This window comes from Carettochelys insculpta, chromosome 2 (assembly GCF_033958435.1).
Source record: "Carettochelys insculpta isolate YL-2023 chromosome 2, ASM3395843v1, whole genome shotgun sequence".
In the NCBI taxonomy this organism is placed as follows: Eukaryota; Metazoa; Chordata; order Testudines; family Carettochelyidae; genus Carettochelys; species Carettochelys insculpta.
Genome location: NC_134138.1, coordinates 178,623,334 through 178,645,992, shown reverse-complemented (window position 1 = coordinate 178,645,992; position 22,659 = coordinate 178,623,334). Strand labels below are relative to the sequence as shown.

The window sequence follows — 22,659 nt, the reverse complement described above, 5'->3', positions numbered from 1 at the left end:
GGAAATTAGAGATGCACACTATTATTCCTTCCCATTTAATTTGTATCACCTTTAAGTTGAAATACCATTTAAAGGATTTAAGGAATCAGTAGTCACTGATTTGCACCACCTGATTCTGAAAAAGGATGCTATGGCAAATTGGTCAATTCTTAACAATTTAAGTTTGGCATATACCTATAAACTCTAATTAAGGAATTATAAAGACTGTCAATAGTGTGTGTGTGTGTGTCACATAATTAAATCATAAAGGATGCATCTACACTCAGAACTAACTTCAAAGTTAGCGTCAAAGTTAGGCACTACTTCAAAGTAGCCACCAAGGGTCTACACACATTTTTCCTTACTTTGAAGTTAACTTTGAAGTAGGGAGCCCAATTTCAAAGTCCTTACTCCATTCCCAGGAATGGAGTAGTGCCCTACTTCGAAGTTAAACTTCAAAATAGGGTGCGTGTAGATGCTTGTCTTCGAAGTTGCTTACTTCAAAGTTGTACTTCAAAGTTATTTCTGTAGTGCAGACACAGCCAAAGTGAAGTAATAATCTGCCACAGCTTGAAAGAAATTGTTTCCAAGGGCACGTACAAAAGAGGTGACAATTTTGGGGGAGTCTCATTTTTTTCATATGTTTTATTTGTGCTAGTGGTGTTCTCTGCTTACATCCAGCAGCTAGCATCTTTTCGGTGTGTTCATTTCTAAAGCTGTTTAAGAGTTCTGATTGTCTGCCTTGTTTCAACTCAACAGGTGCTGGAGGATGGTCTCCATCAGATAGTGACCATTATCAGTGGCTGCAGGTGGATTTTGGGAACAGGAAACAAATCAGTGCTATTGCAACCCAAGGCAGATACAGCAGCTCAGATTGGGTGACTCAATACCGAATGCTCTACAGTGATACAGGAAGAAACTGGAAGCCATATCACCAGGATGGAAACATTTGGGTAAGTCACTGATGTAAAACTCCAGCATTGTCTTGTGGAAGACATTCCCCTTTGAATATTTTCTGATGATCCAGTCACCCTATTGATCTCTGATGTGTGTATAAAAAAAAGAGCATACAGTGTTCACCAAAATAAGACGGACCAGGATTAGAGTTGCTGACTGCTAGGTATTCCATTCCTAGATCAAGACAATCAATTTAGGCTTAGGCAACTCAGAAAGTGATGAGAATATCAATTCATAGTCACTAGTGTACAATATTTGTGATTTCCTCCTTGCACTTTCCATTCTCCTCATTCTTCCACTCTCTCAGCTTTGTTCCCTGCATATGAGACCTTCAAGGGGACATACTCAGAATCTCTTCTCCCCACTGCCTTCATTTTCATGAACACCATCAAGAGGATTCTTGGATGGGGTATCTCCAGCTGTGGTGGAGTCATGATCTCTAGCACTGGCTCTCGAGAAGATCACAGCAACACTCTCTTCCTTTGTTGTGAGATGGAAGAGGGAATAAAGTGTGGTGTGGGGTGATTCCCAAATCTGTGTGTGTATTGCAACATGCATTCAGTCTGGAAAAATTAAAAGTTGTTCTAGCAGAAGCACAATGTTTGCCTTCCTTGGGAGAAAATAAATTAGAATCTTTTCCAGATTGCCCTACAAGCTAAGATAACTATAAAAATGCTGCTTTGATATTTGTAACATTCCTCATGCTTCAACATATTTTTCTATTAAATACTTGGGGAAATAGTTTATATATATGTGATTATTTAAGGGTACTGGAAAATCATTGAAGATGACCATAACAATTCTGGTTTCGTACATGTGCATTAAATACATCCTAATTGTGCCTTCATGCAGCACATAGAGTTGTAAAAAAATACTTTGGACTTTTTATGCAGTCGTTGGATGGACCCAGGTGGCTAGAACCCCTGCTGATGTAAATAGACAACAGAGCTTTGCTGAATCCTACCGGCTGAAGATGTGCCCTATTGTGAGTGGAACAATAATAGAGGATTCAGTTGTTGGGGTGAACAGTGCCTACAAAGTGGCATGTTGCCATTTTGCTAGATATTGGAATAGTTGATTCATTTTCTCCTAGAACTGGAAGTTGAATATTTCAGGGAAGTCCTGGATCAGCAACACTGTTACGTGAGAACAACTTGTTGTATTGACTGCAGTGCATTAGAAATGAGGTTGTGGACAATGGTGGCATTCAGTTTCCTCTGCCAAAGAACACAAAACCTATAGTTAGGAACTGACTTCAGTGAGACTAGAAAAAAATAATATATTGCCTTAGACAGTAACAGAGAGGTAGCCACTTTAGTCTGCATTCCAAAAAAATAAAGCAGCAGAAATGTGACACTTTAAAGACTAACAAAATGATTTATTTGGTGATCAGCTTTTGTGGGACAGACCCACTTCATCAAATCAATCTCATTTCCAGTACAGACTGACATTTATAAGTACAGAGGACCAAAAAAAAAAATTCAATAAAAACTTACAAATCAAATACATAGAAGGGGGATGCAGGGTAGGGAGATGTTAATTGTGCTGCCTGAGATAATTATGAGCATCAAAGGAAGCAGTACTTGTAATGCGTGAGGTAATTGTTGTCTCTGTTCATACCATGTGTTAATGTGTGAAATTTGAATATGAATTCTAATTCACAACTTTCTCACTCACATCTGTTTTTAATTTTTGCTCTAGGACACAAATTCCCAGGTCTTTAACAGAATGGCCCACCCCATTGAAGTATTCACTGATCAGCTTATGTGTATTGAGTTTCTTGATGTCTGCTCTGCATCCATTTATTCTTTGGCAAAGGTTTTGCCCAGTCTGTCCAATGTATTTGGTTAAAAGACAGAAAACAAAGGGTGGGAATAAATGGTAAATTTCACAATGGAGGAGGGTAACTAGTGGTGTTCCCCAGGGGTCAGTCCTGGGACCGATCCTGTTCAACTTGTTCATCAATGATCTAGAAAATGAGGTAAGCAGTGAGGTGGCAAAGTTTGCAGATGACACCAAGTTGTTCAGGACAGTCAAAACCAAAACAGATTGTGAAGAACTACAAAAAGATCTCAGCAAACTGAGTGATTGGGCAGCAAAATGGCAAATGAAATTTAATGTGGGTAAGTGTAAGGTAATGCATGTTGGAAAAAATAACCCAAATTACACGTACTACATGATGGGGTCAAATTTAGCTACGACAGATCAGGAAAGGGATCTTGGAGTTATAGTGGATAGTTCTCTGAAGACATCCACACAGTGTGCAGCAGCAGTTAGTAAGGCAAATAGGATGTTACGAATTATTAAAAAAGGGATCGATAATAAGACAAAAGATATCATACTTCCCCTATATAAAACTATGGTACGCCCACATCTTGAGTACTGTGTGCAGATGTGGTCTCCTCACCTCAAAAAAGATATATTGGCATTAGAAAAGGTTCAGAAAAGGGCGACTAAGATGATTAGGGGCTTGGAACGGGTCCCATATGGGGAGAGGCTAGAGAGACTGGGACTTTTCAGTTTGGAAAAGAGGCGATTGAGGGGCGATATGATAGAGGTATATAAAATCATGAATGGTGTAGAGAAAGTGAATATAGAAAAATTATTTACCTTTTCCCATAATACAAGAACTAGGGGACACCAAATGAAATTGATGGGTAGTAGGTTCAAAACTAATAAAAGGAAATTTTTCTTCACACAGCGCACAGTCAACCTGTGGAACTCCTTGCCCGAGGAGGCTGTGAAGGCCAGGACTCTATTAGGGTTTAAAAAAGAGCTTGATAAATTTTTGCAGGTTAGGTCCATAAATGGCTATTAGCCAGGGATAAAGTATGGTGCCCTAGCCTTCAGTACAAGGGCAGGAGATGGATGGCAGGAGGTAAATCACTTGATCATTGTCTTCTGTTCTCCTTCTCTGGGGCACCTGGCATTGGCCACCGTCAGCAGATGGGATGCTGGGCTGGATGGACCTTTGGTCTGACCCAGTATGGCCATTCTTATGTTCTTATGTACATAGTGGAAGGGCATTGTTGGCACATAATGGGAACAAAAAGCTTTGAAGAATATAAACAAAAACCAGTGTAGGTCCCAGCATGTAAGCCCTCTTCGAATAGTTTGACTATTTTGAGTGCTCCCTACCACACAATGCACTGACTTTATTTTTAATTGGAAAACAACTCTGTCTCTACGGCTCCAGTAACTCCCCCTCTTGATCCTATAGATCATTAGAAGTAATAGAGGATGGATGCAAGTGAGTTCTTAGAGAGTCAGTGTAGGGAACTTCATGAAGAGAAAGTCCTCTGAGGTGGTGGAACAGAATCTTAATCATGTCAATTGATTTGTAGAAGCTGAGGGTCTGGCTCTGCAAGTTTCAACTCACTAAGTCAAATTCTTTTCAATTGCCTGGCTACATCTCTCTTCTGAAATCTTTTTAAGAAGAAGTTAGCCCACAGAACTTTCCATTGGTTTTCACTGTCCATTGTGTTTACTCACCTGTGATTGGTGGTATGTGGCCTTCAATTAGGATCCCCGCTTCGCTCCATGCACACCTAAATGACATCATTGCTTGATAAGAGTAAATCTGAAAATAAAAGAGAAAACATACTGTCACATTTTGGGATGTTATTCAGATCAGAGGGCACTCATAACAAACTGGAATTATAATCCTGAGTGTCCCCAAATGGTATTTGTGACTTCCTCCCTGGGGCAGGGGAGCGGGACACACAGCCAGTATGTACTTCATATTCTGTATACAGTACAGCCCTGGTCCAGTCGCTTTGTATTCAAAAACCCGCCAACAGTTCCCATAGACACACTCTCTTGTCCTCACTGGACTTAGTTAATAATGGCAGTTGATCCCACTACATCTGTAGTCTCAGACGAACCAGGTTCTTCGCAACATCTACGTTTCACCATTAATATTGGACAGGAATAATAAAGACAAAACCCAGCAGCCTACTAGGGGCTTGGAGTTATATTCACTTTAAATTAAAGGCAGTATTGTGTTGGGTTAGGTTAAAAATACAAAAATTTATTAAGACAAGAATATTTTAAGTGAGTTTAAGCATAAGAGGCAAGGTTACAAACAAACAATGAAAACATGCATCTAAAAGTAAAATATCTAGCAAGGTGATACATGATTTGTTCATGAGATTTTCCTCCTGACCAATTTTTCCTCTTCCCAGCCATGGCTGACTATCCCTCTGTCTGGATCCTCTAAAACAGTACAAGGTGTTGGTTTCCTTTGTCTTTGCCAACGTAGGTTTCTTACCAGTTGTAAGTTCCCACAGACTTCCATGCTCGCGCCCCCTTCCCTGCACCTTGTTGAAGAACTCACCTTTTTGATCTTGCAAGAATTCTGGCCCCTTTTGTCTGTCTAGTGATGGATGCCAAAGATGGCTTGTATCTTCCAAAGTTCAGTGACCTTGTTTCAAGAAGTAACAGAAGCTTATCAGTCCTTCCCTTTCTATGCACTACCAATCCCTCTGCTGATTTCTATGTCATTGGGTCTTCCATTAGTTTTATTCAGACATTGCCTATTTTCTTTGGAGAAAAGCAGCTAGTGATGTTTCATCCTCCATAGTTAAAACCTGTTTTTCCCTTTGTGAGGTCACAGACTGTAAATTACAATATCAGTGAGTAACCTTAATTACCTACCTAGTTTATCACATGGTATTAGTTACCAGTTGTCAAAGGGCATCACGAAACACCTCACTCATTATATTTTTATAAAACAGTAATATTGTTACAGTTGATTTAATTGCTTATCATTGAGGTTCAGACCCTGATTTTGTAGTTCTGATAAAGTTTCTACTCCTCCCCTGTTTGTTAGCTTGACAGCTTTGTTTACCTAATATGTAAATTGGCCCTCATTGTGTCTGTCCATCAATCCTGGCTTGTCAGAAAAGCAAGCACATTCCTTTGTCTAGGGTGGCCACCACCAACATGCATAGGTTAAGCACACCTTTGTCATGATTCCAGTGTCAATCAAAAACTCTTAGTATAAACCTTTTTGTACTTCATGCAGGAATGTCAATGATCAGTGATTTATTAATTGGCCAGTGATATGTGACTAAATGTATTTTTAGATACAGATTATAACGTTAGGTGTAATGATTAGGTTAGATCTGACAAAAGTTGCTGACACAGAGGCCAGAATGACAAGTGGGCCTCTCTGTATTAGGAAGAAAGGAAAATTGAAGCATAGACTTCAGCAGGATAAAGCAGTTATAATATCAAATGGTACAGTCAGGGGACAAAATATGGGGGATAAAAGGAAATGAAACAGAAAAGCTGGTTAAGGGAGATAGAGTAAAAAGAAAATAATTCCAACAAAGACCTTGGTGAGAACAAACCAGGATAATTTGCATAAAATGTTAAAATGATACCCTTTTGTATGCGCTAGGCAGGGGAAAAAGAAGTTGTATAATTACCTGCTAGGTAAGAGACAAATCAAAAGTCTTTCAGTAAGAGCGTGATGGGAAAAGTGCTTTCAAGGTGAATTTAGAGTAAGTTTCCCATTTCTGTTAAATAGATTTTCTGTCTCCAGCCCTCTTGGGCTTTGGGATATTTTCAATTCCCATGAATTTTAATAAGAGGAGTGAATGTGCCCTTTTTCCATTTAAAAAAAAACAAAAACAAAAACAAAAACACACTGAACTGTCAACTAGTGAATTCAGATCACCTTTTCTAACCATACTCTTGTATTCTGAGTTTGTAATTTTAAGAGGTCTTGCAGCTTCCCCACGTGTCAATCCGCTAGGGTATTTCATATGAGTATAATATGTAGATAACAGGATCAATTTGTATTTCTGTCAACTGTACTCAGCTATCAGTTGGCAAAATATGTATTAGATGTGTTTGTGGCTAATTTTATTCCTCCCTCTTAATCCTAACATAGATGCTATGAGTGGGTCATATTAATCTTTCTGAATGCAATACAAAAATGTCCTACATTGTACAGTCCTAAGGTGAAAGAGTGCTCAGATCTTCTGAATAGACTGAGTTGCAGACCTTACCAATATTCTTCAGTGAGGTTGAGTGGGAAAGGTAGGCCTATCCTACAGAAAACTGGAAGAATCTGGCTACATTTATTTCATGCATATGGAAGAGGCTTATATTAAATTAGCCATTATATATATATAATTTTAAATTTCACTGTGCTAGCTTAAGTCCTCATCCACTCTCTTCTGCTCTCTCATTTTCTTGTGAATCATGAGTACAGGGAAGTAGCTTTTGACATAAGCTTGAGTTAGGTGTTATTGGGAAAAGTAGAGTCAAGATAGCCCACGCACAATATGAGAGAGAGATTCTGCAATTGATTGTCTCCTCCTCAAGCCTGACATCTGTGTGACTCCACTGATACAGCCCTGGACTAAGTGGTTGTTACAGTTTTAAAATAGGAGCTGGTTTTGTTTTTGGAAAAGCTTAATTTGACTGTGCCTTCTTCCCATAAAAACTCCCCAGCAACTAGTGAATTTCAGTCACCTTGCTTGTATGAAAATGTTTTTACCAATGCTTACGCACTGCTCATGTTAGGACTTGGGAATCTTGCTCACTGGTGGAAAGAAAAGGGATATTTTCATCCAAGATATGATGTGTTTTAACTGAACACAGAAGATACACATAGTAATTTTCTTTTTGGCTTTCTAAATCACCTCAAATTCTCTTTAGAACAGTATCTCTAAGTGAAGACTCTAATTTTTTCCAATATTTTTCTTGTTTAAAAAAATACTTTTTTCCTGTGTTGCTTGTTTTGTCAAAATTCCTCCTTTAAAATGTAACCAAATGTCTTGGAAAATATGGACAATGAGTTGATCAGCACTAATGCTGATCCTGCTTGGTATATGAATACTACAATCTTCGTATTGAGCAGCTATCACACTATGCTCCTGTTCAGAAAAGCAGCTATACTGACAGCCAGCACAGTGCTGAGCTGAACCATTGACGGTAGATTTGGTAGGACAAGGAGCTTCTGGTACTGTATCCTCTTGCAGGATTTTTTATGTCTGAGATGGTCAAATTAGGCACTTGTTTCCTATTATAATTTCACAAGATTTGGGTGTCTCACTCCAGGGGGTTCTTTTGAAAATCCTGACCTACAACATTTTCTTAAAGATTTCATAACAATTAGAGCTGTCCCCACCAGTTGTGCTGCGCTGCACAGCCTGAGGATCTGTATCACTCTGGGGGGAGCTGCACTCAAGTAGGCCCTCCATGAGGGGAGGGCTGACTGGTGCCTGCAGAGGGAGAGGGTTCAGGGAGGGCAAAGCAGAAGGGCAGGGAGAGGCCATGCAAGGGACACAGGTGGGCTGTGAACCTACCGAGTGCCTGTGGGTGCAGGGCTGTGACTGCAGGAGCTGTTGGATGAAGGGGGCAACTCCAGAGGCTAGAGCTGCAAGGGGCAGGGCAGAGAGGCTCATCTGAGGACAGGGGAGCAGATGAATGGCACATGCAGTGATAAGAGTGGTGGTTTCCCTTTCCACTGTGAAAATAGAAGGTAAGCAGTATGGTTTGGGACAATGCCCCAAGCAACACACTTTGGGGAGCTTTACAGGGCCAAGGGTGGACTGGGTGACTAGTGGGGGAGAGTGCTGGTGCCAGCAGCAGGGATTGCCCCCCACCCCCCATGCACTAACCAGTGGCAGAGGTGGGCAACAGAGAGGCCAATCTGCTCTTCTTCCTCAGCTCCCAGCTGCAGTCACTGGGGGTGGAGGGTTGCGGAAAGGAGTACAAACTCTGAGGCCAGTGGATGCAGGGTTGGGGGATGGGCCTGGCCACCTGAGCCGGAGGTGCCAGGTGGGGCTCCATGAAATTATGGGCATCATGTTGCTCAATGTTTTGTGGTGCCCTACATATCTGTATACTTTGCGTATTGGTAGGGACAGCCCCAAGGAAAGGATAAAGGAGAACAAGAAAGCTAATGGCATACTGGGGTGTATTAGGAGGAGCATTTCAAGCATATCTAGAGAAGTTGTTGTTTCCCTGTATTCGGCACTGGTGAGGCCACATCTAGAATATTGTGTCCAGTTTTGGGCCCACGCCCCCCAGTATAGAAAGGATGTGGATGTTCTGGATCAGGTTCAGTGGAGAGCAACAAAAATGACTAAGGGGCTGGAGCATAAGACCTGTGAGGATACGCTGAGGGATTTGGGCTTGTTTAGTTTACAGAAGAGAAGACTGAGGGGTGATTAAATAGCAGCCTTCAGTTTCCCGAAGGAGAGCTCTAGAGAGGATGGTGAGAAACTGTTTTTGATGGCAACAGGTGGCAGAACAAGGAACAATGGCCTGAAATTACAGAAGGAGAGGAGTAGGTTGGATATTAGGACAAACTACTTCACCAGGAGTGTAGTGAAGCACTGGAATGCATTGCCTAAAGAGGTGATGGAATCTCCATCCCTTGAGGTTTTTAAGTCCTGGCTTGACAAAATCCTGGCTGGGATGACTTAGTTGGGGTTGATCCTGCTTGGGGCAGGGGGCTGGACTTGATGACCAATTGAGGTCCCTTCCAGCCCTATGATTCGAAGATGCTCCTTCCTCAATTAGTGAGTAATACATTTCAAAAATCATGTATGTCTCTTCATCCTCAACAGACTCCCTTAGCTTGTGCACTTATTAACCAGTATATTCATGTCCCACCTCAGCTGTCCTATTTTCATGTGTTGTATACTTCTCAACGAAGCCTTGCTCCTCTTTCATTTGACATTTGATGTCACTTGGTGTTGAAGTACCTGTGAAATGGGTGTTTTGGGCAAAGGATTATGTCTGTCTGAAAACAGCTGATCTTCATCTCTAATAGGAACAAGGTAGAAATCAGTTTGGCATTATATCCAGCCTTGGTGAAAATGGATGGGTCTCAGCTGCCCTATTGACACATCCCACCATTCCTGGGCCAGTTTGTCTTTTCTACAGAACTTTTCTTGCCTCCTATCACAAGAGCTGCTCTAGACTTTTAACCTCTTCTTTTCTTTTACTCTGTGGATTCCAAGTGTAACCCTGTGAAGCTTCAACTCTCTGAAACATTTCCTTGCACAGACTCTTGATATCCGCCCAGCCTTCAATTTCCCTTTGAGAATTCAAACCTTCCTGCCATTTTCCAGATGCTTTCAGTTGAGAGTGCTGGAATCTTGCATATATTTGAAATATCTACTCTGGTGACACCATCTATGTAGACCATGAATGTCCAACCTTTTGGCTTGCCTGGGCCGCATTGAGTGAAGAGGAATTGTCTTGGGCTGCATATAAAATGTATAATATAGTTAATGTATATAAATCACACAATAGTGTTAAAAGTTTATGATCTTGTGGGGCCTCATTACTAGCTCTCCGGGGCCACATGCGGCCCATGGGCTGGACATGCCTGATGTAGACAGAAGTCTTCTGAGTAAGTATGAACATAGAGGCTACATCTACACTTACCAAAAACTTTGAAATGACCATGCTAATGGCCAGTTGAAGAATACTAATGAGGCGCTGAAATGCATATTCATAAGCATGCCGCTGGCTGCAGCACTTCAAAATTGCCGCGTTTTGCTCCCGTGTCTCGTATACATGGGGGTCCTTTTCGAACGGACCCCACCAACATCGAAATCCCCTTATTCCTATGAGCCTCATTAGTATTCTAATGCATCTTATTAGTATTCTTCGATCTGGCCGTTAGCATGGCCATTTCAAAGTTTTTGGTAAGTGTAGACACAGTCAGAGTGAAAATTCTGCAGCTCATCATGTTTTACTTCCCATTTCCCTTGCCCATAGCTATTAGGCTAAGCAATATTTATTGTTAACTCTGAAGTTAGTGAATGTTGCTTCAAATGTAGTTTTTATTAGTTAGTATTCAAAATAGGAAGGAAATGAATTCCATCATGTTAGTACAGTGCTGCAAATCAGTATACCAACCATTTACACTGAAAAAATATACAAAAACAAACAAAACTTTTGCTGGACTTTCTGTGGAATCCAGCAGGTATGGGGGCTTTTTGATTATAAACTACAGGATTCTTCTTCTTGCCTGCAAGAAATATTGGAGGATAGAACAACGTTTTAATTATTGGTCTTGACCCCTATACTTATTGCTGTTTTCTGCGGGTAAAAATTAATTCAGAAGCTCTGGAAAGGGGAATTATATCAACAGAATATTTGCTATGTTAATGGTTTTTCTCTCAAGTTAATCTGTTTATTCCTACAGAATTCAAATTGTTTATTAAATTCAGACAAATTAGACTATTATATTAGGCAGTTAAAATCATCAGTGGCAGCATTGCAGGAACAAGCATTCCTCAGTGAGCATCCCCTATCAAAAACCAGTAAATCTCATGAGCCGTGTCTACACGTGCAAGCTACTTTGAAGTAGCGGCACTAACTTCGAAATAGCGCCCGTCACGGCTACACGTGTTGGGCGCTATTTCGATGTTAATATCGACGTTAGGCGGCGAGACGTCGAAACCGCTAACCCCATGAGGGGATGGGAATAGCGCCCTACTTCGACGTTCAACGTCGAAGTAGGGACCGTGTAGACGATCCGCGTCCCGCAACGTCGAAATTGCCGGGTCCTCCATGGCGGCCATCAGCTGGGGGGTTGAGAGATGCTCTCTCTCCAGCCCCTGCGGGGCTCTATGGTCACCGTGGGCAGCAGCCCTTAGCCCAGGGCTTCTGGCTGCTGCTACGGCTGCTGGGGATCTATGCTGCAGGCACAGGGTCTGCAACCAGTTGTCGGCTCTGTGTATCTTGTGTTGTTTAATGCAACTGTGTCTGGGAGGGGCCCTTTAAGGGAGCGGCTTGCTGTTGAGTTTGCCCTGTGACTGTGTCTGCAGCTGTGCCTGGCACCCTTATTTCGATGTGTGCTACTTTGGCGTGTAGACGTACCCTCGCAGCGCCTATTTCGATGTGGTGCTGCGCAACGTCGATGTTGAACATCGACGTTGCCAGCCCTGGAGGACGTGTAGACGTTATTCATCGAAATAGCCTTTTTCAATGTCGCCACATCGAAATAGGCTACTTCGATGTAGGCTTCACGTGTAGACGTAGCCATGGTGATGGTTTCAGGGGTGATGTGTCAATTAGTACAAAAACTTCAGTTAGTGTTTCTGGCATAGCTCTGAATCTGTTACAGTTATGATAAACTTGCTTTATATTTAAAGATACCCTGTCCTGGCAATAATTTATGTTCAAAACTTTCTGGTTTTGCTTTACCAATTCTTGCAGAATAAAAATAAAAAGGCTCATTTAACTAGTGAGTTTGGGATCAGCTGGCCTCCCTGTATATTTTTTTATCAGTAGGAGTATCCCAAGAAACTCTCAACTTCTGTACCACATTAGAACTTTTTCTTACTTTGAGAAACCTCCTAGTACCTTCCCTTCATTTCTTCAGGTACTGCGTCTCTATTGCCCCAATCCTACATTCTCATTGTAACCCTTCTGTTAAGGCCAGACGCCTGCCAGAAGGGCCGGGTTCAACTCCTGTGGGGTTTTCCTCTCAAGGATACAACCAACCGGCTCGAGCCCCCACCCAGTGGCCTGGGACAATTTCACCCCAGTGTTGGGTGCCTGTAAGGCAGTTCTCCCCCCCTCGCAAGCACAGAGTCTGAGATAGAAATGGCTTGTTTAATGACCGTAACCTACCCCAAGGTTACAGTGACAGATGCAATATATATAAGCAAAGAAGAGAAACCCCTTTACCAAGATACCATCTCCATATGCAGTAGAACCAAGTCTCTTGCTGGGGCTCTTGGCCATTTACCCCACACATAGTTACAGGGTGTACCTTCTGCGGTGCAGTCCTGAACCCAGAGCCCACAGATACATCACCAGGGCAGTAACAAAGAGGAAGCCGTGCTAGTCTATACACTATCAAAACAAAAAGAAGTCAAGTAGCACTTTAAAGACTAGCAAAATAGTTTCTTAGGTGAGCTTTCGTGGGACAGACCCACTTCTTCAGACCATAGCCAGACCAGAACAGACTCAATATTTAAGGCACAGAGAACCAAAAACAGTAAGCAAGTAGGACAAATCAGAAAAAGATAATCAAGGTGAGCAAATCAGAGAGTGGAGGGGTGGGGAGGAAGGTCAAGAATTAGATTGAGCCAAGTATGCAGACGAGCCCCTATAGTGACTCAGAAAGTTCCCATCAAGATTTAAAACATGTCTTAATGTGCCGAATTTGAATATAAAAGCCAGCTCAGATGTTTCTCTTTCCAAAACGGTGCAATAATTCCTTTTCAGTAACACACATACCTTGAGGTCATTGACAGAATGCCCCATTCCATTAAAAAGTTGACGAACTGGTTTGTGGATCTGGAGTGTTTTGATGTCTGTTTTGTGCCCATTGACCCTTTGTCTAAGGGAGTTAGAAGTCTGTCCAATATACAAAGCACCTGGGCATTGCTGGCACATGATGGCATATATGATGTTAATAGAGGAGCATGAGAAAGTGCCCGTGATTCTGTGAGTAACCTGGTTAGGTCCGGTGATGGTATTTCCAGAGAAGATATGTGGACAAAGCTGGCAGCAGGCTTTGTTGCAGGGAAAGGTTCCGGGACTGGTATTCCTGGGGTATAGACTGTGGCTGTTAGTGGGGATCCTCATGAGTTTGGGAGGATGTCTGTAGGAGAGAACAGGCATGTCACACAGGGCCTTCTGGAGTGTAGAATCCTGATTAAGGATAGGTTGTAGTTCTTTAATAATTCGTTGCAGTGGTCTGAGTTGGGGGCTGTAGGTGATGACCAGTGGTGTTCTGTTCTTGGCTTTTTTGGGCTGATCTTGGAGTAGCTGGTCTCTGGGTATTCGTCTGGCCCTGTCGATTTGTTTTTTTTTACTTCTCCTGGTGGGTAATTCAGGTTTATGAATATTTGGTAAAGTTCTTGTAGTTTTTGGTCTCTGTCAGTTGGATCAGAGCAAATGCGATTGTACCTAAGAGCTTGACCGTAAACAATGAATCTAGTCACGTGTGCAGGATGGAAACTAGAAGGGTGTAGATAAGTATAACGATCAGTAGGTTTTCGGTACAGTGTAGTACTGATCAGGCCATCCTTGATTAGTACTGTAGTGTCCAGGAAATGTATCTCTTGCATGTTGTAATCGAGGCATAAGTTGATGGTGGGGTGTAGATTGTTAAAGGCTCTGTGGAATTCCTCTAGAGCCTCTGTACTATGGGTCCAAATCATAAAGATGTCATCAATCACCAGGGCAGTACTACCTGTCCACAGCTGTGTCTACACGTGCACGCTACTTCAAAGTAGTGGCACTAACTTTGAAATAGCGCCCGTCGCGGCTACACGCGTCGGGCGCTATTTCGAAGTTAACTTCGATGTTAAGCGGCGAGACGTCGAAGTCGCTAACCTCATGAGGGGATCGGAATAGCGCCCTACTTCGACGTTCAACGTCGAAGTAGGGACCGTGTAGACGATCCGCGTCCCGCAACGTCGAAATTGCCGGGTCCTCCATGGCGGCCATCAGCTGGGGGGTTGAGAGATGCTCTCTCTCCAGCCCCTGCGGGGCTCTATGGTCACCGTGGGCAGCAGCCCTTAGCCCAGGGCTTCTGGCTGCTGCTACGGCTGCTGGGGATCTATGCTGCAGGCACAGGGTCTGCAACCAGTTGTCGGCTCTGTGTATCTTGTGTTGTTTAATGCAACTGTGTCTGGGAGGGGCCCTTTAAGGGAGCGGCTTGCTGTTGAGTCTGCCCTGTGACCGTGTCTGCAGCTGTGCCTGGCACCCTTATTTCGATGTGTGCTACTTTGGCGTGTAGACGTACCCTCGCAGCGCCTATTTCGATGTGGTGCCGCGCAACGTCGAAGTTGAACATCGACGTTGCCAGCCCTGGAGGACGTTTCGATGTTGCTACATCGAAATAGGCTATTTCGATGTTGGCTTCACGTGTAGACGTAGCCCACTTGTCTGCAGCCTCCCCTTGCTGCCACTGGCCGCCCGCCCGCCCGCCGTCGCCCACCGCTGCTCCTACTGGCCACCCGCCAGTCTGCCCCCGCTCCTACCCCACTGCTTGGGATCGCCCTGAGGCAAAACCCTGTCATTTCAGCTCTGCGTGGCCTCAGCTGCCACTCTGATTTTTAGCTCTGCATGGCTCCAGCTGCCACTTTGTGATTTCAGCTCTTGATATCTCTAGTGTGGGGTGTCACAAACACCCTAGTATCCAGCTCTATCTTTCAACAGGTGGGGAGGGTTAGTCACACCAGTCTTAGAGCTATATGGCCAAGGCATAGGCAGGGCCAAGTCACTCAGCAAGCTGGCTCAACCAGTACCCCTCCCCTCCTCCTTTACAATGCTTTAAACAAGGGAGCCCTGTGTAATCACTGTCTTATGCAGCTATGGCAACTGCCCTGTCCCCCACAATAACCCAGAGCATTGGTGAGACCTCACAACTCCCTCACTAAGTGTCAGCTTAAATTGTGATTTTACAACTACATGTTTACAATAGACCAAATCTTATGGCTTACTTGCTACCCATTAGGCTTTACCTGAAAGGTATCACACATGCACCCCTTTGTATTCTTATGCAAATGATCTCTGGGAGACACATTCCTCCCAGCCTCAGTATCACACATGCAGCCCTTTGCATTCTTATGTAGATGCCCTCTGGGAGACACATTCCTGCTGCCACATTCCCTACATCATTATGACTCTTTCCTTATATAGGACATTCTCTGTTCAATTCACACAGTGAACCACCCCTTTGGGTTTAAATCTTAGGAAGGGCTGAGCACCTATAATTGCCACTGAAGTCACTGTGGCTCAGCATCTTTTCCACATTGCCAACCCAGAGGATAAGACCCTCTCACAAGACAAATATGAACACAGGAAAAGAGCATTCCTTTTGCTCTCGTGAAACCAAACCATGCTGTGGATATAATGCTGCTGTTGCTCTCCTTATATCTTAAAAATAGTTTGAGTATTGACAGGGTGCTTTCACATTTCAAACAGTTATTGCCTGTACACTTTTAAACACCCAGGCTACGTCTACCCTAGCACACTACGTCGAAGTAGCCTATTTTGAAGTAAGAACATCGAAATAGGCTACTTCAACGAATATCGTCTACATGTCCTCCAGGGATGGCAACGTCGACATTCAGTGTCGAAGTAGTAACGGGGAACGTCGAAAAGAGCCACCCTGGAAGGAAATGCAGAGCGTCTACACACACAAGCAGCCTCTTTCAAAATAAGGGGCCAGGACAGACCGTGGACTGGGTCACAGAGCACACTAGCCCTTCTGGGGCAGCTGCAAGCCGCTTCTTTAAAGGGCCGTTCTCAGACACACCCGGCCTGCACAGCATGAGGTCTGCAGAGCAGTAGCCACTCTCTCGCAGACCAAGTCACAGCAGATATGGACACCCAGCAGCAGCTGCAGCAGCAGCAGCAGGAAGCGGAGGCCTTCCAGGTAGTCATCCAGGGGGCAATCGCCCTGCTAGTGCTGCCTGGGAGGCTGCCCAGTGGCTCCTGCCAGAGGAGCCCACCCCGGAGGCAGACGGGAATGCCCCTGAGCACCGGGCTCCGCTCTTCCTCCCTCACCATCTGCTCCCTCGCCTCTGGAGCTACCCCACCAGCTCCAAGGGGTGGGAGCAGCTTGTCATGCCAGAGTGGGATGACGATATGTGGCGCCGGAACTTCCGCATGTGCCGGCAGACCTTTCTCGAGCTCTGCCAGTGGCTCATCCCAGCACTGAGGCACCACAACACCCGGATGCAGCGCGCCCTCCCCATCGAGAGGAGGGTGGCAATAGCTGTCTGGAAGCTGGCCACTCCAGACAGCTATCGCTCCGTGAGACACCAGTTCCGAGTGGGAAAGGCCACGGTCGGGGTCGTCGTCATGGAGGTAAGGAAGCCTGGGCACGCACCCACTGGGCGGGAGGCCAGCTGTGGGCTTGGGGAGGGAGGGACAGAGGGGGGCAGGGAGGAGCCGGGTGTGGGGCTGGAAAGGGAAGGGTACTGGGGAGGGATGGGCTGGGCAAGTGGGGTACCCGGGGAGGTGCCTGGGAGGGGGGCCTGGGGAAAGGGCCCCGGGGCACCTTGCACAGCCTCATGGGCACCTGTGTTCCCTCCCCACAGGTGGTCCGTGCACTTAACACCATGTTGCTCCAGAGAGTCATCCAACTTGGGGACCTGGACGCAGCCATCACCAGTTTCACCTCCATGGGGTTCCCCAACTGCTTCGGGGCCCTGGATGGGACCCACATCCCCATTCACACCCCGGACCACAGCGGAGGAAGATACATAAACCGCAGGGGCTACCACTCCGTGGTCCTGCAGGCCATGGTGGACAGTCGGGGCCGCTTCCAGGATATGTAGATGGGCTGGCCCGGCTGCACACACGATGCCCGTGTTTTTAAGAGCTCGGGCCTGTGACGCCGGCTGGAAGTGGGGACCTACAACCCCCAGAGGGAGATCCCTCGGGGGGACACCACCGTGCCCCTCTGCCTTGAGGCGGATGCGGCCTACCCCCTCCAGCCCTGGCTCATGCGCCCGCACACCGGCCACCTCAACGCCAGCCAGGAGTGGTTCAGTGCCCGCCTGAACCATGCCCACCAGGTGGTGGAGAGAACATTTGGCCATCTGAAGTGCCGCTGGAGGTGCCTCCTTGCCCGACTGGACGTCAGCCTCCAAAACATCCCCCAGGTTGTGGGCGTGTGCTGCATGCTCCACAACATCGTTGAGAGCAAGGGGGAGGCTTTCGTCTAGGGGTGGGTGGTCGACGCTGGCACGGGCTTCCCCCAGCCAGCCGCCGCACCCAGCCACCAAGCCCACCATGAGAGGGTACGGGTCTGCGAGGCCCTGTGGGCCCACTTTGATCAGGGAGACCCGTGAGCACCTCCCTGACCTTCCCAAAAGACCCCCCCACACACACAGCCCGCACTGCCCGCACACTGCCCCCAACACCCACACGCCACCCCCCCAACAAGCACATGACTCCAGCTTTTTGGAAAATAAAACTTTTTTTTTTTAAACTGGATAACTTGTTTGATTAAGCAAAGAAACTGCAACTAATCTACAAAAAGGGGGACAACTGTATACATGGTCCAACAGCCGAGCCGTCCATCGGGCCCCCGTCAGTCCATGGTGGGGGTAGAGGGGCGTGAGCCCCGGCGGGTACGGCTCGCAACCCCCCCCCCCCATGTCCGCGGTCCCCAGCGTGGCCGGCTGGGAGCTGGGAGGTCTGCCAGGTAGGGCTGGGATGCCTCCACTGGCCAGTCTTCAGCTCCAGTGGGCTCTGTGGAGCTTGCTGGTGGTGAGGCGGGTGGGGCGATGGGTGGGGCAGCAGGGAGGGCGGCCCAGGGGGCAGTGGGGGGTGGGAGTCAGGCGACGGCCTCCCAGATCGACCCGGCTATGTCCCTGAAAACCCCCATAAAGTCCTCCCACGCCGCCCACCACCGGGTGGACTCCTCCCGCTCAAAGTGGAGTCTTTCCTTCGTCACCTCCGTCTGCCACCGGAGAGCTGCCAGCAGCTGAGGGTCCACCGGGGCCATCCCAAGATTCCAGCAGTGGTGGGACCGTCCTGCTGGCCTTGGGGGTGTCTCCGGCCACTGGCAGTGGCTGGCCTCTGGCGGGCTGTTGGGGACAACAAACAGTGCCTGGCTGCCTGGGGCGTCCGATGCTGCAGCTGGAGAGAGGGAGGGGAAGGCTGTTAGTCTAGTGCCCTGGCCCGTGGCCCATTCTCCCCACCCCCTCTTGGGTGCTGGGTCTCCGTCCCCATTGTTGGGTTTGATGTCCCTGTTGGCTGTCGCCATGGCATTGTCCCCCTGCCCCCAGGGTCAAGACTGAGTTCTGTCCATTGGTATGGGTGCTGATGGGCGCTGATGGTCGTGCCGCCGTCCTGGGACCATACTTTGGCTGGGCATTCACGGGTTGGGGTCCGGTGGGGGTGTGTGAGGCTCCTGGTCATGTCTGGTGCCCCCGCCCTGTGGCCTATGGGTGTGTGCTCTGTGGGGTACATACCTGACCGTCCATTGCCACGGTCGGGGGAAGCCCGGTGGGCAGATGCCCAGCTGGTGCTCCGGGAAGGGAGGTCAATGAGGAGCCCCCGCTCCTCGCTGCTGGACCCCTCCTCCGCTGTCCTGAGGGAGGGCTCCTCAGGTGGGCCCCGGAGTGCGGGGCTGGCCTCTGGGCTGGACTCTGGCTCTGAGGCTTGCTGGGGCTTGTGGCCGTGGTGTCAAGGGTGGCCGTGTGGGAGGAGGTGTCCTGGGGGCCCAGGATGGCCCTGAGCTCCCTGTAATAGGGGAAATGGCGGGGACAGCCCCAGACTGGCTGGCTGAGTCCTGGGCCCGGGCGTATCCCAACCACAGCTCCTTCACTTTACTCCGGACATGATCCAGAGTGCGGGCAGGGTGATGCCGGGCAGCCAGGCCCTCGGCCAGTTGGGCGAACGCTTCTGCGTTCTGCCGCTTGCTCCCCATCACATGGAGCACCTCCTCCTTGCCCCAGAGCCCCAGCAGGTCTAAGAGCTCCACCTCCAACCAGGTGGGGCCCAGCGTCCTTTTGACCCCCACCTGGCTGCTGGGGGTGCCTGGGTCCCCTCAGGAGGGGAGCCCTGGGGGCGCTCGGGAGGCTGGCTGGAGGCCATGGGTAAAAGCAGTGGGGATCGGGGCCTGTGAGAAGTGTGCAGGGCTAGCATGTGCCTGTGCTGCTGCCTGCACGCTCTCAGCTTCCTGCCACAGGAAATCCGGGTCGGTGGTGCCTTTAAGGCTGCTGCACGTGGCAACCATAGAGCCCTGCAGGGGCTGGAGAGAGTGTCTCTCAACCCCTCAGCTGATGGCTGCCATGGAGGACTCTGCTATTTCGAAGTAGCAGGACGCGGATCGTCTACACACACCCTACTTCGACGTTCAACGTCAAAGTAGGGTGCTATTCCCATCCTCAGATGGGAATAGCGACTTCGATGTCTCGCTGCCTAACGTTGATTTCAACGTTGAAATAGCACCTGGCGCGTGTAGATGCGACGGGTGCTATTTCAGTGTTGGGCTGGCTACTTCGAAGTAGCCAGCTAGTGTAGATGCACCCCCAGAGGACAAGAGCTGTGCAGAGAAACAGTTATCTGGGTGTAAAGAACACAGATAGTATGCTCATTTTTTGTGCAAGGAGGAAAAATGGTTTCATGTGAATAAAATGGGTGGATATATAAAAGAGCTGCAGGAAAATACCAGCTGGGGATGTCTTAAATGACAAAAGGTATTGAAGGCAAAGGTGTCTACAGTTCTTCCTATTCATCATAGCAGATTTTGTTTTGAAACAAAATAATGGAATTTGTGAAGGTTGCTTAAGAAAATTAAAAGGGACATGAAAACTGTCATAACAGCCCATACAAGAACAATAGCCCTGTTAGTTCAATATACCTAACTAATAATGCAATATTTATGTGGAAAAATGATTATCTTATGCAAACAAGTATTGAGTGTGATGAAATAAGAAATTGGAATTAGCCTTTCAAGGTAAAAACCTTAAAATTCCATTTTTTAACTCACCAAAAAGGGGAATCATTTGAGTCCCTATTAAAAATAAATGCGAGACTATTCAATTGTACTCGCATATCCAGAATAAATGAAGATGCCCAGTACTATAGATCACCATTCCTCAAGTTAGGGTCCACAGACCACTTGGGTCTGCAAGGAAACTGCAAGGCTTCTGCAGGCCCCACTGATCACCACCTCCTTCTTGGGGCCCATAGGCTGGAACTAAGGCAGGCTTACCTGCAGTGGTTCTGCACAGTTCCCAGATGCAGCCACCAGACACCTATGGTTCCTAAACACATGTGCGGCCAGGAAGGCTCCACACACTGCTCCTTCTTAGGTCTGACTCTGCAGCTCTCCACACTGCAGCTGGGAACCACAATCAATGGAAGCTGCCATCATGGAGCTTGCAGGCAAGTAGGCAGTGTGTTGCATCTCACGGGCCACAGGGAAATGGTGGTGGCTGCATGGGAGCTGTCATAAGTTCTGCCAGACCCCACATTTTATCCTGCACTCCAAAACTTTCATCCCTGGCCCCAGGCCTGAGCTCATACTCTCATCTGGAGCCTTCCACTCCCCCTAAACCCATACCCACCTTCTGTCTCAGCTTAAAGTCCCCACCTGAACCCCAAACTCCTCCACACAAGCCCCAGCCAAGTGCCTGCACCCCAGCCAGATCCCTCACCCCCATCTTGCACCCCTCCTTCCTGCCCTGGCACAGTGTAACTGAATGAGGGTAGGGGAGAATGAATGATGGAGGGAAGGGCCTGAGGAAGGAATAGTAAGGGATTTGGCCTCAGTTCAGGGTAGGGACAGGAAGTTCCTGGCCGGGGGGGAATAAATTGGTGGGGTCTGCAGGTTGCTAAATTTTGGGAACTGTTGCTACATATCTCATTGCTAGGTTGCATACAAATATATATTTCCATTCTGGTAATGGGCATGATCTTTGTGAGTGATAAAGGGACATGATTTCTGCTCCATAGTCTTCCTCTACCTAACTATAAGAGGTAAGTAATAATAATGTGATATCCTCGAAGAAATGATAAAGGATAAGAGTCCTTATGTAATGCCAACAGACCCGGGTTGCCGGCATCAGGGACGGAACCTGCAAGTGTAGGGGCTAAAGCCCTGTACTTTACCACATGAGCTAAAGACCAGCTGGCTCTCAGCTGAGGCTGAAGAGCAGAGATTTTACTCACCCCAGCTGAGGTCTCAGTACCTTCTGGGTACTACATGCTTCCCTGGGCTGAGGAAGTGCATTCCAAGCTTTTGAGACCTTCCAGCAGTTCTTCCCGACCTGTGCATCAGTTGTAACACTGACAGACCTGGGTTGCTGGCACCAGGGATAGATCCTGTGAGCATAGGGTTTAAAATCCTGCACTGTACCACACGAGCTAAAGGCCAGGTTCTTCTCAGCTGATGCTGTAGAGCAGAGACTTCACTCACCCCAGATGAGGTCTCAGTACCTCTGGGTACTACACTTATAAACAGAGTGAAGAAACACCTCTGTGCAGAGGGCCAACACCGCTTATTGCAATATAAATCTTCAAAATAGGGTGAAGTGGAAGTGAACTGTTATACAGGCCTTGTGCATAGGCCTCTACATGGGAGTTAATTGGCCTTTTGAGGCAGGGGATGGTAATTTCAAGAACACATAACAATGTGTTGTAGTTCAGGAATTATTTTCTTAATCTTTCATTTCAGATATTTTCCTCTTATTTTTCAGTGGCACAGTGGGAACAGTGCCCCACTCGATCCAGAAGTGGTCCAAGTGGGCTGGCCCAGAACCCTGGATGCTTAGTAAGAGTCTCATGAGGAGCCAATTGCAGGGTGGCATGCCATGGCAGCCCTGTTGCAAAGAGCTGATCAGCAAAGCAGTGGGCAGTTGGGTCCTGACCACTGGAGGGGAAGGACTGGTTCCATGGGAGAAGCACCTTAGATGGAGCAGTGCTGGGTGGACTCAGGAGAACAAAGAGAGATACTCCAACCTGATACTTGCCAGGCAGTGGCCAAGACACAAGGGCATAGAGGGTGCAAGGGTCATGTGGAAATAGCCCAGGGAGCACGAGCTGTTAAGCAGGGAGTAAAGGAGGGCAGAGGAAGGCTGAAGCCGGATGGTCCCTATGCCAGAACCCAGAATAGTAGGCACACCTGGGTCACCCTCCCACCTCTTACACTGCACCTTGATATCATTGGAATGTGGTCTGTATAGACTGCAGCTTGCCCCTGAAGTGAGGGGCTAGACCTTGGCTGCAGTTGGCCATGGTGGCAGGTGTGAGGCT

General features: G+C 47.1%; 1 protein-coding gene across 1 annotated transcript in view; it reads left to right on the top strand.

Moving 5' to 3' along the window:
- The window catches only part of CNTNAP2 (contactin associated protein 2), a 1,212,102-nt gene that overhangs the window by 73,602 nt on the left and 1,115,841 nt on the right, over positions 1-22,659 (top strand). Inside the window, exon 3 of the mRNA XM_074985481.1 lies at positions 739-932. Coding sequence (XP_074841582.1) covers positions 739-932 — 194 coding nt within the window. The remainder of the gene's footprint in view (positions 1-738; positions 933-22,659) is intronic.